General features: G+C 33.4%; 1 protein-coding gene across 1 annotated transcript in view; it reads right to left on the bottom strand.

Moving 5' to 3' along the window:
* Ziz (dedicator of cytokinesis protein Ziz) overlaps positions 1-15,264 on the bottom strand; it is a 43,346-nt gene extending 28,082 nt beyond the window's left edge. The window contains exons 1-26 of the mRNA XM_090115197.1: positions 15,063-15,264; positions 14,447-14,566; positions 14,056-14,228; positions 10,431-10,725; positions 10,174-10,345; positions 9,822-10,029; positions 8,809-9,112; positions 8,231-8,448; positions 7,845-8,035; positions 6,989-7,233; positions 6,464-6,663; positions 6,212-6,332; positions 5,538-5,810; positions 5,206-5,322; positions 4,892-5,074; positions 4,622-4,759; positions 4,340-4,535; positions 4,172-4,242; positions 3,760-3,919; positions 2,933-3,169; positions 2,650-2,767; positions 2,285-2,428; positions 1,859-2,076; positions 1,239-1,475; positions 814-974; positions 355-475 (exon numbers count right to left, since the gene is read on the bottom strand). Coding sequence (XP_089971323.1) covers positions 355-475; positions 814-974; positions 1,239-1,475; positions 1,859-2,076; positions 2,285-2,428; positions 2,650-2,767; positions 2,933-3,169; positions 3,760-3,919; positions 4,172-4,242; positions 4,340-4,535; positions 4,622-4,759; positions 4,892-5,074; positions 5,206-5,322; positions 5,538-5,810; positions 6,212-6,332; positions 6,464-6,663; positions 6,989-7,233; positions 7,845-8,035; positions 8,231-8,448; positions 8,809-9,112; positions 9,822-10,029; positions 10,174-10,345; positions 10,431-10,725; positions 14,056-14,228; positions 14,447-14,566; positions 15,063-15,110 — 4,669 coding nt within the window. The 5' untranslated portion in view covers positions 15,111-15,264. The remainder of the gene's footprint in view (positions 1-354; positions 476-813; positions 975-1,238; positions 1,476-1,858; positions 2,077-2,284; positions 2,429-2,649; positions 2,768-2,932; positions 3,170-3,759; positions 3,920-4,171; positions 4,243-4,339; positions 4,536-4,621; positions 4,760-4,891; positions 5,075-5,205; positions 5,323-5,537; positions 5,811-6,211; positions 6,333-6,463; positions 6,664-6,988; positions 7,234-7,844; positions 8,036-8,230; positions 8,449-8,808; positions 9,113-9,821; positions 10,030-10,173; positions 10,346-10,430; positions 10,726-14,055; positions 14,229-14,446; positions 14,567-15,062) is intronic.
* Positions 15,265-18,454: the final 3,190 nt, after the last annotated feature.

Below are 18,454 nucleotides of genomic sequence, written 5' to 3'. Positions count from 1 at the left end.
GATCGGTCCGTCTCTCTCTCGTTATACCTGCGATCGCGCTCGTGAGGTTTTGGTGTGACACAAGTTTCTGAACATGTCACCCAACTAAAACGATTTTAAAAACGTTATCACGTCAAAATAATCATTTATATTTGAGAATTGAGATCGATTTATTTAGTTCGCCATGGTGAATAGGGAGATATGTAAGAAGATGTTAGGTTTGATTGTTTCTATATAATAATTTTACATGCTCCACTAAAGAAAGGTCAATAGGACATTCAGGCATTAAAGTGATTGATTTATCTATGAAAAATAAATTATCTAACTGAAGAAGAAAATGAATAACTTTTTTTTCCAATAACAGTCAATATTTACCAGTTCCCTTCATTGCCTTGTCTCCTGTAGCAAAGCAATTGATAACTGAAAGCGATTCTTGAAAACGTTTACAGTTTAATGCTGTCGAGTTATCCAGAAGTTTTGACACGGCGATTATGACCTAAAATAGAAATCAATATTATTTTTTTCTGACTTTATATGTAAACAATCCCAACTACTGCTTTTCTAAAGAATCACCACACGAACGTTATAAGCGATGCGTAGCTAGAGTAGATAGATCACCATAAAAGGTTTTTTATGTTTACTATTTACAACTTACACTTTACATTCGATAAAGAATTCTTCTATAAAAAATAAAGAATGCCACACATACGACAAAAGTATATTTCATAACTGAATAAAAACAAAAATATTACACCATTTTACACTTAATTTGTATACAGAGTTATAATCCACCCGGATATGTTCACAATCCCCTCTTCAACCAAGTCTACATACCTGTAAATGCACCCTAGTAAGGTTTCCTCCTGTAGCGTGTTGGAAATTAGCTCTCATTAATAAGTATAATGCAGCCGCAGCTTCCCGTCGAAGCCAGGCCGCACGTGCTTCACATAATTTCACCACTGCGCCTACTATACCCGCGCATAATGCGCTACCACCTATAGGTATACGCAATTAAAATAACAATAAAATACAAAAAGAAAAAGGATCTCTAACACTATTATATCTCTAACATATTTTACGATAAATTGAAATAGCATAAGTTAAATATTATCCTCAATTCATAAAGAAGGTTTAAATATTATAAGCCTGATAAGTAGTATTTTAACGAATCTAAAATATTTAATAATATAAAATATTTCTAAATGAAATTTTTCAATAACAAAACTTAGAAAATAAGGTATTTTATTTTACGTACTCACCTTCAAATAGCGTCTCAGAGAACTGATTGATATACGCCCTGAGAGCCGCAAACAGATGTTTATACAGCGTTTCACTCTGTGGAAACTGCAACAACTTCAAATACGGCTTAGCCGCTATCCCCTCCGCCGCTCCCATGTTCTTCATGAAGAGACAAGAGCGGTCTATTATTGTGAGTCCCACTTCTGTTGCTAGGCAACCAGCCGATAGTACTGCGTGTTCTGACATAGCTTCCAATTCTGAGGAAAAAACAACCTAATATAAAATAGCCAAATAATAATAATAGTTAAAAAAGAACTAAAAAACACGCTTTTTATAGAAAACCGAACTAAAAAATAGAAAATTTTATCAAATTAGTGTATTGTCATCGGTCCTCAATAAATCTATAAAGTTTGAACGAAATCTGGCCGTTTAAAGTGGGTCAAAATCGCGCCCAAAGAAGTCGGTTACAAACAAACATACAGGTGAAGCTAATATAAAGCGTGTAAAAATGGTGAAGGATTTCTAATTTTTACAGGGAAATTTCTGGAATTTATAGATAACCTGTATGAAGAAAGAAAGAAGAAGAATCTATATTATATTTGTCTTAATAAACTATGATTATATTTGTTTCTATACACACCTGTGGGAGGTGAGGTGTTAACAAGGTTCTCTCTATTCACGGTGTTGTTTTTCTCCACAATTATGGGCGGTTCTTTAGAGAAATCTGGTGGACTCATTCTTGCGGGCAATGTCCTTGCTTTTGCGGGCTTCAGTTTGTCCGTACAATCTGGGGTTGTTACCTTTAACTCTGACAGAATCTTCTTTTTGCCAACGTATTGAAATTGTTCGGCGCATATTCTAAAATATCAATTTGTCATTTACAAAAACTCTTTACGGAAATTACATTACTCAACATACATAATTTTCGTAATAATTACCTTAATTATATTGTTTTAATCAATAAAATTCGAAAAAGTTTCGAAGATAAGACAATATGAAATAAAAAAAAATTGGAAATCCAAACTGGTCATATTATGATATTTATAGGATGAATGGCAACACTTACTCCAAAACATTAAAGAACGATTGCTGCTGAGCCGGCGAATGTGTTTTCCACCACTCCACAAGTCTTTCCTCGTCCAAATACTTCAACACAAACAAGAAACACAAAAGCACATCCCGAACCTCCTCCGCGGACATCACACCAAATCTAAACACAAATTAATAATCACAAAAAATACAATTCTAATACCAATACAAATTTAAGTCTCATCTTATCATCCATTTTTTAATCCTGTACGATGTTTTGTGTTCTGTAAAAGTTGTTTTTTGCAACATCCAAGCATTTGTAAGCAATACAAATAATTTAAGAAGTACAGAAATGGGAGAAACTATTTCAGTTGGATACAAACATAATACAACTTGAATTACCTGTTAACTTGATCACCAATTTCACTTAAATCTAATCGAGCATTTCTAGGAAGTGAGTCTCCTCCCGACATTGTGGATACAGACTCTAAAGAGCTGTGCGACATATTGTTTGTGTTATCTACAAATATATACATTTTATAATACAAAATAGCAAGGAAAATATAGAAGACAATTCAATGTCTTGTTTAGCGAAAGCTTCAAGTACAATAAATAATAATTTTATACAAGCTATTTGCAGATAACTTGAAACATATTATAAAGACAAAAGGGAGCAAATATGTACCTTTTCCATACATATTGGAAATATTCGGTGGTTCCTTAAAGTGTCCTGAATTTCTAGTAGGTGTATGATCAAAGTGTAAAGTTAATCGATTTCTTCTCGGCGTGCTATTGGCTGAGGCCACCTCTTTTTGCGCATTGCTCAGTATGGGGTTTAGTGTCGCGTCACCATCGATTTTGTCATGGCCGTTTTCTAATACTGGACTCGCTAGAGTTTTGGTGACCAGGCGATGTGCGTTATCTGATAAAGTAATTTAATTATTAATAGACAAATTTAACAGATATATATATGGTTTTCTAGACATTTTTTTTAAATGGTTGCAATTTTTTTTATCTAACTGAACTTATGATAACAGAAAAATAATGCAAACACAATAATTATATAAATAAAAATAATTTAGAAATTAAAGACTTTTTAACGGATTTTAAACGCGATTTAAAATCCGTTTAAATCGCGTTTAAAATCCGTTAAAAATACTCGCGTAAAATCAAACATCAGAAAATACAATAAAAATAATTTTATATTATATCCTATTTTATTTTACAACATAAGGAGGTAAATCAGAATCGCAAATATCAAAATAATTTGATAAATTAGTAGTAATTCACACTTGGATAGGAAAGGCAAATCTCTTAGGCCAAAAAACATCTTTCTATGTTGAAATTGATATTTTTGGTTTTATGGCATTCAAATGCTTTATAATCAGGTCAGCCATCCGCTCGGAATGGCGCGAAAGGATGTGGGTTCGAGTCCCGCCTCGTGATCGAATTTTTTCTATTCTTTATAAATTTACATCTTTCCATTACAAGAATACTGAATTACCCACTCACCCAGTACAACAGAAAGCCACGGTGCATACAGTTGTGCGAGCCTTGCTCTAGCCTGCCTTGTTCGGTATCGGTCATCATGTTCGTGCTTAGTGAGTAACGCACGTAACACGCTTAGCGCCACGCGACGCTTTTGCGGCGCTTCACGTAGCGATTGTTCCACCTGTTTATGGATAAATTATTTTTTTGGCCTTTTAAACAGCGAATTTTTTTAGAAACATTTCAATTCCATGTAAGAAAACTGAATAACAATATTTCTTCTAGCTTCGATTTAAATGAGTAAGAACCATGAGCATGAGTGAAAAAGCAAAAACCATTGGAAACAAGACAAGGAACTTAAAATAAAACCACGTGTCATAAGACAGTCAAATCTGTATTACCGAATCTTTTTTAAATAAATTTTAAGTTTAGTTACCTGTTTTAATAGAATACCAGCCAGAAAATGTCTCATAATGAAATCTTCAGTCAACTTTAATTTGGCTGGTTCTGCAAACAAGTCAATGATTAGAAAACATTTTGCGCATTCATTACAAAAAATTAATATACTTTATCATAAGTAATAAGTAATAAAAAATATTCCTACCTTCATCACAGTCTTTTGCAATTTTATTTGCGGGTAGAGGCAAGTTAAACGGCACATAATGCTCATGCGAGCATATTGTTTGTAGGAACGTGAACTTGAAGTCAAATAACGCTTTAGGATCGCACGCTTTGAACTTTTCTAGATATTTCTTTATTTGTCGGAACACAAAACCTCGATCCATGAACGAAAGACAAGACTGAAAAAGAGAAAGAGCTTAGGAAAATAACAGATACCATATAATTTAAAAGATAACTAAAAATATACGTAAATTACAATAATTACCTTCAGGAATAGGGCCAAGTTTTTGTTGAATATATGTGTTTGCATTGGTTGCTGTAGTATGTACGCTGGCTCAACCGTAGTCACTAATTTATCGATGTTATCCAACAAATCTGTATGAAACCGTTCATGCCTAGACATCTGAAATGTTCAAAATTATGCATAATATGGAATAGTTACAAAAAAAATAATAATATTGACACTTATAAATTTCGGAAACTACCTCCCTTTTGTAAATCAATGTTTTAACTAATGTATTAAAATATAACATACCTTAATACGTCCAGTGTTAATCAAATACTGCACCATGCTCTTTACGATAATGTCAAAAAAGAAGCCAGAATACTGCATGAACTTATGGCCCAAAAGAAAGTCTTGTTGTGATGGTTCCACAAACATGTACAGTGGCGCTGTAAGCACTGTATGTAGTTTGAACTCGACGCAATTAAATACGTACTGTAATAAAATAAAAATAAATTAAAGAAAATAAAATTTACAATACAAGAAATTTATATTGTGGGTATATTTGCAGGCTTTTCAGCTTTATCAGGTCAAAAAATAATGGTTATTTAAAAAATAAATATTACCTTTATGTAGCTATCTAGTAGATCCTTACGTCCATATTCGTGTATCATGTGTACAAATTGTACGATCAGCTTTACTACTTGATATCCCATATCGTGGTTATACCCTTTATCTACTGTCTGAAATATTTGTCAAATAAAGTTTAGATTGAAATTTTATTAATAAATTCCATATTACATAATTAACTTTAGTCTGATAAAAGGAATAGTTTCCAATTGGAATGGTATACTTTATATAATTTCTTAGTAACAATAGAAAAATGATCTACAAGTGAGAGATTAACAAGTAAATTTTCTGATCAATCAAATATCAATACATAATTACATAAACATACCATAAGATCGAACAGCTGATTCAATATCGTAGGCAAGAACGCCACGAGCGAGCTGAGCTGTATACCGTGCGCCGCTTTCAACGCATTCGTGACGTCATTCCACGGAGGGGGGGAGGGACTTGTGGGGGGGGAAGCTGTTTTCATTAGTTTCTCTATAGCACTGAACAAATTATGCAAGTTGGCGTCTCGAGTACCAACTGTAGAGTCTAGTACGAGTTGGCATCGGAACAGTTGCTTCTCGCCTTCTACCCATACTACTTCGGGACCGGTGTTCTGGAATGTTCAATGAAATGGGCATAATCGTTAATATGAGTTTATTATGAATCGACTAAAGCATATTATTCATGGACCGGTGTTCTGGAATGTTCAATGAAATGGGCATAATCGTTAATATGAGTTTATTATGAATCGACTAAAGCATATTATTCATGGACCGGTGTTCTGGAATGTTCAATGAAATGGGCATAATAGTTAATATGAGTTTATTATGAATCGACTCAAGCATATTATTTAAATTATTCATAACTTGTTTTGTATTTAAAGTCTAAATAAAACTTTGATTTATTACTTAATAAGTTTATAGTGTAATAAACGAATGACAATACAAATAAAATGATTTTATTAATTTGTGCTCTAAATTTATGAAATGATAATACATTTCAGACTTTACATACCCCTTTTCCAAGTCCCAGTGGTTGAATCGATAAATATCCGGATGGCAAGTGTGTAGCTATAGGCAAATTGATAAACTCATCTATGAATTTATCATTTTTTAATAATGGTACCCAAGCATATCTGAAATAAGATATTATTGTAATTTATTTGACACTTTTTTCTTGATATATAAAAATATTTTTTATATTTTTAGTAAGAACACATGTTTAAAAAAGATATCTATATTATATTCGTAAGTAATGTTTTCTTACCCAATACAAGTCTCAACATTTGTGTCATTTTTCTTGGCAAGATCACAGGATATATGATGAAAGGTGAACAATAGATGGTGTTGATTCGTTATAGTCGTGGGTAGTCGTATTTTAGCTTCATCACACCAAGTGGGGTTAGCATTGTGGTGAAGAACTGAACATTTGTACTGATTTGTCATACCGAGTCGCCCGTGTATAACCTGATAAAACACGTTATTTTGACAACAGATGAGATTTTATGTGTGTTATTTTTACTATCAACTAGCTATTAATTAAATTTTAATATTTTCAGGAATTCAATTATTAGATTTGTTAAACATCTGTTTTTAGTTTGTTTAATATCTAAAAAAAATATAACAACACAACCGTGGTTACCGTAGTAATACGAATATTTAATTCAACAATTTAACAGACTTTACTTTTTTGCGTGCTCATGGTGTAATGAAGTGACAACTTAATCTATGCGTACAGTGTTATTTTTTACAAAATTAGTGCACTTTTAAATATAAATATAAATTTTCGAACCTGCAAAGCCCTAACATCCCCCGTATCACTATCCTTCAATTCAATAGTGCAAGCAATATTCCTCGCTCTCACAAACACTTTTTGCGATTCAAAATTCAGTGACAGTGGTCGCACATACAAATGATGTATGAACGCTGCATATGGCTGCTCCGGTTCGAGGTTAAAAGTCGCGAGTTCTAACGTGAGCGGCGATGTAGGCGGCAGTGGGAACGGTTTCAGTGCTGCATATGAACTTGTCATACAATCTAGAAAATTTTTATAGAAGTACTACAATTGACACTTATTATAATCTATGTATCTGTATATAAATAAATCACTGTGTGTTTGACTATCTTAAACTTGAAATTGTAAACTTTTTTAACTATGTAGGTGATAAAGGTCACAGGGTCATCTAGTACTGTTATATATGGTTAATTGAAACTGTGTCTATAAATAAAAAAATCTATTAATACAGTATTATAGATCAAAGTAGAAGCAATGTTATCACTATTATGCTATCTACGATACAATTGAGTAATTCGTAAATGATCAATTTCAAGTGTTGGCAGTGATCCAACGATTTAAGAGCACTTTGTTTGTATAAAACAGAAACAAGCAGTGATACAACTCTTAGAATACTTTCATACAAACACATCTATAGTAATCTATACTTAATAGTATAAAGCTGAAGAGAGAAGAGAGAATTAGGGGTCCGGTTTGAAAATATGTCAGCGAGCGAGAGCAAGGTTATAATATTATGCTATATATATCATCACGCTACGATTATAAGAAGGGAGAAATGCGGGTAAAACCGCGGTGCACAGCAAGTATTAAGTATAATTAAATGTTTATAATAAAAATATTAATCAAAACCTACTTGGTATTTGTTCATTACTCTGTTGTATATTAATAGAGAGCCATCCGGGTATCACAGTTAATTTCGCTAATTTCTCTGGCTTTCGGTATTCCAGTAGAATTTTCAACAGATCATCATCTGACATTTTGTTCGGTTCCTGCCGATATATCGCCGGAAATTCGGGAGTTGTATCTAAATCATTACTGTATAATCTAAAAACAAGGAAAATTCATTTATTATATGCCATACTGAATTACTATCATACAAGTTTATCATGCAATATTGTTTTGTTGTAAAAATCTGAAATATTACAGAAAAAAATTGTACAAGCTGTTTAAATCTGCCCTTTATTCTTTACTTTCTTTATTAGATCTAAAAATGCCTTGGTCTTTACATAATAATCTTACCTAAACAAAGGTTTCGCAGCCCAAGCGAAAGGCATTCTATAATTGCCTACGCGATTTGCATACGCTTGAACATTTTTGTGCACTTTCAGTCCCAGGCGAGGATCCTTTGTTGCTTTGAGATATGGCTCCATAACTTGACTAACATGGCCTTGTAAGATTTTATCAATTTTCACCACCAAAAACAGATCAGAATGTGGATTGTTTACTGATAAAACAACCTATGAAGGAGAAACATTTCATTAATGGAAAATAAATAAAATAAAAACATTGTGAAAGTGTACTATTTTGCGTAGTAAACAAATGTGTCGTATTTGTGATTTATACATATGCTATTTTAAACAAGCAATTAAGAGAAAAGAATTCGAGATGAAATAAATCTCCTATTTTAAACCATAAGATAGACTTAATTACCATTTTAAATCTGTTTAACACAGGTTTTTTTCTGTTATTCAGTGTATTGATGGTTTGTAAGGCAAACCCTAGTCGGACTTTAGTAGATGCATCGTTAAAATTGCGATAGTTTAACAATTTTCGCATTGGTATCTAACAATCACTATCCATATTTCGAATACCATTACCTGTTTCTTTGACTTAAACCACTCATCGGATATCTGTTTAATATCTAACTTAACATCGTAGCTAAAATTTTCAACTAATGACTTTGTGCACTCGTTTTCATTGACTAGATCCTTGACGGCTGTGTGGTTGAGGTCAAAGTGAAAGTTTTCCGTCACTTTCCTGCCGCTCCGAGCGTCGTATACTGCCAGATATGTGAAGTACGGTTCGACTTGACATAGCAGTTCCTTATCACCGTCTATCGGTGCTTGTAACCTAAACTTTAGACTCTCGCATTTGAGCAATATTCTTTGGCCAAAATGTTCCCTGTTTGACAAAGGAGAGATAAAATATAGACGATTTTAGAATTGATCATAAGTTTTGGAACATGATGATAATGAAATGAATATGACAATATATCGGAAATCATTTTATGAAGGAAAAAATATAACATTCGTAATTTTTTTGTCTCATCAAGTTACAATAACTCTATTTACTATTTATTTTAAAATTGCATACTTTTAATACATATCTACATGGTTATAATATATTTAACATAGCCATTAACCAACTTTCCTAATCTCCTAAATAAACACTACATGCACAGTGATGTATTTGTTATCTGGAAGGTATTAACAAATGAAATTAAAAACATTACCTCATACGAATAAAATGCGCTAAATTAAATAAATGAGACCTTTATTTTGCAACATAGTTTTATCGTTCGAATATAATAAGCTCATTCTAGTAGTAGTAAATTAGCGTAATTTCTTATCAGAGAACTGGCTTATCCTGTTGTAGTAGTCCCAAATTAAAATTTTTAATTTAATCAACATCACTACTGTATATTGAAAAAAAAAGGCCTACGCCGCGACTGATGAAAATAAAGTAAAAAAAAAACTACTGATTGGATTTCCCTGTGGTTTTTACCAAGTGATTCATCAAGGCAGTTACATAATATATTAACACTTTTCTAAATTGTTTAACATAATACGAAAAACATATATTACATTAAACATACATTACAGATACTTACTTGAACGGTTCTAACTGAGGTTCAGGAGAGGGTGCCCTTTTGTAGGGCAGATTGAATATATTCGAACGACAGTCATTTCGAGCTGCTGCTATGGACAAGTCAGTCTCCCTTGAATAGCGCATTAGCAATGGATTCATACTGTGTTCCAAGCCTTTAAGGGTGCCGTATATAGGGGGAGGAGGTTCGGCAGTTAAGGATATATCTGCATCTGAAATCATTAAATACTATTTAAAAGCAAAGAAAAGAATGGCTAATTCATTCAAGTTATACCTAAAAAATATATGATAATATTATATTTTATGTGGAGTGTAGTCCTATAAATAGTACAGTATATAATATTAATTAAATTTACCTTTGTCTAATACCTCGTCATTAGGATGATTTCCTTGGTCGTTATTTTTCTTGAGAGCCGCTGTAAAAGCATTTATCCAGTCTTTCATTTCATCCTCATTTTCGGTAGCAAACGTATATCCTTTATTCCCTGACATACGCAATTCGAAACAGAATCGCCCCCGTTTGGTATTCTTCAAAAAACAATAAATAAATTTTAACTCTGCTCATAGCAAAATTTAAATTACTTTCATTTACCTACAGGATAGTCGTACTTACTCTCACAACATCAGAACAAAAATCCATTACAATCGTGAGTTTTGTATCCGTTTTCTTTTCATCTTTGTAAACTTCAAGTATGTACGTCCCATCAGCTTCTCTGACCATTGAGCAGTATCGTTTCTTAAACGATTTGGAGGCGAGATTACTGAATATCCTATCTGAGCCAATCTCTGGTCCTTTGAGAAGGTAGCCCTCTTTGGTGCCAACATCAACTTTACTTTGAGCTTCATGATCACTTTCTGTTTCAGTATCTATGTCATAGACTTCTACAGGTAGTTTTGTATCTAAGGGTCTGATATTATATATTTATGAATGGGGAGCAAGTTTAATTAATATAAAAATACATAAAATTACCAGGTTCAGCAATTTTTCAACATAGTAGTATTAGTATATAGCCTAAATATACTAATGGCTAAAAATATACATAATATCAAGTTATAATTTTTAACTTTTAGTCTAAGTATTTCCAAATAATAATGGCTAAATCTATTGATACCTAATATCTTAAAACACATGTTTAAATTTAGCAATAGCTATTCCAAATATACCTACGTACATTAACAAAAAATACATAATAACATGTAATCTAATCAAATGGTCAGAGAAAAATGTTCAAAATAAATGTTAGCATTATGTGCAATAAAATATTATGAATAATTTATTGAATAACACAAGAAAGACTATACATATTACATTTTAATATGAATAACATTTAAATGCCATCTATTAATATTTAAGTGGAAAATGTTCTTGACCTTAAAAATACAAATTAACCTTCAAAAATTTTACTTCAATCTACAAACTTTGAATCTGGCCATGAATTCAATTCTAATTGGTTTGCTAATGAGCAACCAAGCATTTCTAAAATTTGTTTGTCTTATGATAACAATCCATGATTCCACTTTATTTAGCATTCATTAAAATATAGGATTGTTCCTTTCTGAATTCTCTGTTATTTCCTGTTCAAGACCTTATCATTTGTGGCTTGATAATAAAAATTATTACAGAATTTTGTAAATGTGAAAATAAGAAAAATATGTTGAATTTATATTTTTGGTTTTATGGCATTCAAATGCTTTATAAATATAAATTTATAAAGAATAGAAAAAATTCGATCACGAGGCGGGACTCGAACCCGCATCCTTCGCGCCATTCCGGGGCGGATGCCTGACCAACTCAGCCACTCGTGACCCGCCCGAGCAATCGAATTTATTCTATTCTTTTCAGTTTTATGTGTCTGAAGGGACACACCGCGCGCCATCTATTGAGATGATTAACAACCATTTCAACCAATATGAAGCACTTTTCAGTGAATACAATATTGTAACGATGGAACACGACCTTTTTTGTTGAATTTATATTTTTGGTTTTATGGCATTCAAATGCTTTATAAATATAAATTTATAAAGAATAGAAAAAATTCGATCACGAGGCGGGACTCGAACCCGCATCCTTCGCGCCATTCCGGGGCGGATGCCTGACCAACTCAGCCACTCGTGACCCGCCCGAGCAATCGAATTTATTCTATTCTTTTCAGTTTTATGTGTCTGAAGGGACACACCGCGCGCCATCTATTGAGATGATTAACAACCATTTCAACCAATATGAAGCACTTTTCAGTGAATACAATATTGTAACGATGGAACACGACCTTTTTTGTTGAATTTATATTTTTGGTTTTATGGCATTCAAATGCTTTATAAATATAAATTTATAAAGAATAGAAAAAATTCGATCACGAGGCGGGACTTGAACCCGCATCCTTCGCGCCATTCCGGGGCGGATGCCTGACCAACTCAGCCACTCGTGACCCGCCCGAGCAATCGAATTTATTCTATTCTTTTCAGTTTTATGTGTCTGAAGGGACACACCGCGCGCCATCTATTGAGATGATTAACAACCATTTCAACCAATATGAAGCACTTTTCAGTGAATACAATATTGTAACGATGGAACACGACCTTTTTTGTTGAATTTATATTTTTGGTTTTATGGCATTCAAATGCTTTATAAATATAAATTTATAAAGAATAGAAAAAATTCGATCACGAGGCGGGACTCGAACCCGCATCCTTCGCGCCATTCCGGGGCGGATGCCTGACCAACTCAGCCACTCGTGACCCGCCCGAGCAATCGAATTTATTCTATTCTTTTCAGTTTTATGTGTCTGAAGGGACACACCGCGCGCCATCTATTGAGATGATTAACAACCATTTCAACCAATATGAAGCACTTTTCAGTGAATACAATATTGTAACGATGGAACACGACCTTTTTTGTTGAATTTATATTTTTGGTTTTATGGCATTCAAATGCTTTATAAATATAAATTTATAAAGAATAGAAAAAATTCGATCACGAGGCGGGACTCGAACCCGCATCCTTCGCGCCATTCCGGGGCGGATGCCTGACCAACTCAGCCACTCGTGACCCGCCCGAGCAATCGAATTTATTCTATTCTTTTCAGTTTTATGTGTCTGAAGGGACACACCGCGCGCCATCTATTGAGATGATTAACAACCATTTCAACCAATATGAAGCACTTTTCAGTGAATACAATATTGTAACGATGGAACACGACCTTTTTTGTTGAATTTATATTTTTGGTTTTATGGCATTCAAATGCTTTATAAATATAAATTTATAAAACAATTTATTACAATATTTAGTTACAATATTGTATTCACTGAAAAGTGCTTCATATTGGTTGAAATGGTTGTTAATCATCTCAATAGATGGCGCGCGGTGTGTCCCTTCAGACACATAAAACTGAAAAGAATAGAATAAATTCGATTGCTCGGGCGGGTCACGAGTGGCTGAGTTGGTCAGGCATCCGCCCCGGAATGGCGCGAAGGATGCGGGTTCGAGTCCCGCCTCGTGATCGAATTTTTTCTATTCTTTATAAATTTATATTTATAAAGCATTTGAATGCCATAAAACCAAAAATATAAATTCAACAAAAAAGGTCGTGTTCCATCGTTACAATATTGTATTCACTGAAAAGTGCTTCATATTGGTTGAAATGGTTGTTAATCATCTCAATAGATGGCGCGCGGTGTGTCCCTTCAGACACATAAAACTGAAAAGAATAGAATAAATTCGATTGCTCGGGCGGGTCACGAGTGGCTGAGTTGGTCAGGCATCCGCCCCGGAATGGCGCTGTGGAGGAAGGAAGGACAGAAGGAGTTGTGAACTGTCAGGGGTCACCACTGTGGAGGAAGGAAGGTGGAATTCCTCCATCGAAAAAGGGAGGATCCTCGACCAGTCTACTCGACTGGCCGGCCGTGAAGGCCCCGATGGATGATGTCGGAAAGTTGTATATATAGCTCTGTAGCGAAAACATTTCGCTTGCGCGATTCAGAGCGAGGTGTCGCTACAGCGCGAAGGATGCGGGTTCGAGTCCCGCCTCGTGATCGAATTTTTTCTATTCTTTATAAATTTATATAAAATATGTTGAAGTTAGATATTATTCATATTTCAGATAGTATTAATTAGCTATGTTACTGATCAAACGTTATGGTACTCATGCATTTTGTCATTTGTGTTTATTCTAATATTATTGGTATATTAACATCAATTGAATAGAACAAACATGATATACTTTAACAGGAAAACAACATACCTAGGCAAGTTTAGATAAGAGCCTGAATAATTGCTATATTTGTAGTGAACCAGATTCCAACTGGACGCATAGCTGAGCAGGGCTTGTCTCGTGAGGAGAGGACATGTTGCAGCCGTTCTGACATCTGGAACAGCTGTTGTTACTGTCCTCCATCTTCGGGGCAGTACTACACTCTACAAATATTTATATGTCAGACAGAATGATAGAAATGAATAACAACAATGAATGTGTAAAACAAATAAATTAAGTATGTTTTTATTAATATCAGTTCTACTCTTAAATGGAGACTCATAAAATGTGTATCTATTTTAATATTAAGCAACAAATTATATGTAAAATTAACTACAAAAGGAAATTTTGATACATGCTATTAATTTCAATAAACACTTACGGAAACATCATCAGATGGATACAATAGTATGTCTCTCAATGGATCATTGAGTAATAATGTTTTGTTTTCTTGAATGTATCGCTCGAAATCCAACACTGTACATTTTGTGGTAATGATATTCTGTAACATGATACTTGGCTTTACAACAACCCACTCAAACCATAAGTGTATAAGAAAGTAAAAAATAACTCATGATATTATGAAAACAGAAGCCAAAGTAGCATTTAACCTTGTCAGGCAATGCATAACATCTAATATTATGTAAATATTATGGATATTTAACAGGCCAATTTCAAACGCATGACATAAACATGTCTCCAGTTAGACTTTAAACAATTAAACAATAATAGATTTTAGAATAAAATTTTCTGTCACGAACAAAAAATTACGCAGTTTCAATTCACGAATACATTAAAGAAAATGTGAAAATATTAAATTGTAAAGTACGTATTCAAGTTACATGTAAAAGCCAGGTGACATAGTTTGCAATACAATAATAGAATGCATAACTACTTTACTCATATTTTTCTTACAAATACATTCAACTCAACACTTACAAACGATTATGAGAGTAATAGAAATTAAGTTTATTCATTTCTTATAAATAAATACTTACCTCGTATTCGGCGCCGTTCTTTTTTCCTTTAGAATTCACAGGAGGCATTTTCACAATACCACAATGTGAAGCTTTATTTTAATTTAAAAGTTTCCATTGTTGATATATTAACCAATACACACCATTTGAATTTTGAACACATACAATTAAGATAAATACCAATTTACTTTTATAGTTATTTAGAAAAATAACACAAAACCGCAGCCGCACGAACTGAGAACTGAAAAGTGAAAATTGCTTGACATTTGACAATTACCTTGACATTTGACATGACAGTCCATAGATAATGATAAGCGATGGCGAGAAGGCGAGAGCACTAGAACCTCGGACTAGAAAGAACGTCACAAAAGAAGTCCCGTGGACGCGGCGCTGTCGGCGCCTTAAATGATGTTGCCAGCATTTTTTGAATTCAAATGCCCCCAGTCCTAGGGTAAATAGATATGATAAGATTAATAAGAAATACATTTTATTTGTGTTGAGTGAAGTAGCGTGTAGTGACTAGTGAGTATTTATTTATTTTATGGAGTATTAATAATATAAATAACAGTAATTATATTACTCTGTAACGCTTAAAGGTTTTCTATCAGTTATAAAGCACTCATAGACCATAGTTCGCTTGAAACAGGTAGTGTGTGAAGTGTGAGTTGTCTACACTGCAATGAGATTCTTCGTTTTCCATAGAATATTTTTTAAACTTTTTGGTCTGTGTAGCGCATGTCGCGTGTATCGCGGCTGGTATACCTACTCGGCAGCCGACCGTCACGCGACATGCGCTACACAAAGCAGTGTCAGAACCGTTCGAACAGTTTCACTTTTACCGTGGTTTCATAAAACCACACAACATTTTTTCTATTTAGTTCAAATCTCAGTGATATAGCGGCAACTCGTGATTTTTTCTACAATATGGCCGACCTGTTAAATTTTGTTCCTACCTTCGCCGTGAGACTTCTTTTGTGGCGGTGATTTATTTATGCATAATATTATTATCATTTCACCCTTAGAAAATCCTGAAACTTGTAGTATTGAGATAGAATTATAAGACAGGTTTACTAGTTACTACATTTACAATTATTGTATTTATCCATTATCTAAATAATTGCAACAATTTATTGCTCGAATATAATATTTTTCTACATTTTTCCACCTACCTCCGTTACACATTCCGTATATAGCACGTATATAGTATGATAGTACTTGCTTTCCACCCGAGGCTTCGTCCGCGTTTTCAAAGAAAAACCCGCATAGTTCCCGCTCACGTGGGATTTTCGGGATAAAACCTATCCTATGTGCTAATAATTGAAGTTACCCCTCTATAATATGTGTGCCAAATTTCATTGTAATCGGTTCAGTAGTATTTGCATGAAAGAGTAACAAACAAACACATACACATCCTCACAACTTTCGCATTTATAATATTAGTAGGATAGGATTAAGCGCGTCACACACGGTGAAGATACTATAATATTTTATCTTAAGATACTGTTATATTTTATATTACAGTATCTTAACGCATCCGGTATCAGCTTTCGGACCATCATTTTTCTTTTTGTCATTGCGTAGGTACTAAGACCCCTGTAGAACCGCCATCCTGTTACAAATGACGCGAAATTTTGTGGGTCATTTGTAACAGGATGGCGGTTCTACAGGGGTCTTAGTACGCAATGACAAAAAGAAAAATGATGGTCAGAACGCTGATACCGGATACCTTAAGATACTATAACATAAAATATTACCGTATCTTAAGATAAAATAATATAGTATCTTCACCGTGTGTGCCGCGCTTTAGAAGGATGTACCTAGGTTAAATTCCAGGCAATATTAAATTTAAGTATTTTACTATATATACTTAGGCATTATTTCTCCATCCCACATTGAGGATTGTTAACTCTAAAATTTTTATTATAGTTTAATTTTTATAAGGCTCCTATCAGCTCCTATATAAAACTTTGTGTAATTGCAATTTGCAACTCTATCTCATTACATAGGTACCTCTTAAAACATTAAATATATTAGGTACTTGCTCTGTGACCGTAATATACCGCCTTTTTAAATATGAGCTCAAGATAAGCTTGCCTTATTTTCATAAACACATGGACGAAGTCGGGAGCTGCTTTCTAGCAGCTGCTTATAGGTAGGTACATTTTTTTTGCTGCATTACGCAAATTAAATTATTCTTCACTATAGTCTACATCTATACGATTGGGCAAATTGGATAAATAAGTAATCAATAATCTGCAGGAAAGACTAGTTTATTATTTTATTGGTGAAATGTCTGAACTATTTCTGCTTGCAGATTGTAACATACCCATTTTATAATGTAGAGTTCCAGAGAGACCATACCGATTACTAAGTAAATGTGAACAGAAAATTACGATGGCGTTAGTATGTATTTGAAATAATGGAGAATGAATTTATCAGCGGCGAGCCCTTATTTTTGGTAGTTACTGTGTAGGTTCCTACAGCAATATAGAAAATGAACAATACCTAGACTGCTTTCCAAACCAAACTAGACACAGTTAACTATCTTGAGACTGTTGCTTGCATTGAATAATAATAGTTTAAAAAAACTAAAAAACACGCTTTTAGTTCGGTTTTCTATAAAACGCGTGTTTTTTATTTTTTTTAACTATTATTTATTTTATCAAATTAGTGTATTGTCATCGGTCCTTAATAAATCTACAAAGTTTGAACGAAATCTGGCCGTTTAAAGTGGGTCAAAATCGCGCCCAAAGAAGTCGGTTACAAACTTACAAATATACAGGTGAAGCTAATATAAAGCGTGTAAAAAGGATGTAGGGATACAAACAGTAGGAACTACTACTAGGTAGGCCGTAGGACTGAGAATGAAACCAATTTTATCATGTTAAATGATAGATAATTTTTAATTCGAAAATCCAGATAATTTTTACATTTCATAACTTTTTACAAAATTGGCACAGTATACAGTATTATTAAGTTTAGGTATGTTTATATTTACATACCCACTAATAATTGGTTTTATGCAGCTTAGTATTTAAAAACATTATTTATCAAAAAATATTAAATAAAATAATATTGTTCGACGTTATTTAATCATATAGACAAATGCATTTTTTGTAATACACATTAAAAGTAGGTACCTACGAGAATTTCACAAATCTACATGGGTGATATTGTGTTGCTGGTTACGATAGGTATATTTTGTATTATAGTATAATAATAAGTTCCAAATGTACAATAATTCGGTTTTTACTAAATTACCTGAATACCAATTACTAGTTAACAACTATTTTATTATGCAAAATTTCACACAAATCTTGTACCCATAGATTGGCAATTATTAAATTTTATTACAATACTAGCGGTCCGCCCCGGCTTCGCCCGTGGTACATATTTACGTTTTCTCTACATAA

This window comes from Colias eurytheme, chromosome 2 (assembly GCF_061535395.1).
Source record: "Colias eurytheme isolate Ceu_HAF_F1 chromosome 2, ilColEury1 Martin Lab GWU primary, whole genome shotgun sequence".
Taxonomy (NCBI): Eukaryota; Metazoa; Arthropoda; class Insecta; order Lepidoptera; family Pieridae; genus Colias; species Colias eurytheme.
The sequence above is the reverse complement of the archived record's forward strand: the minus strand, read 5'-3'. Positions and strand labels throughout refer to the sequence as shown.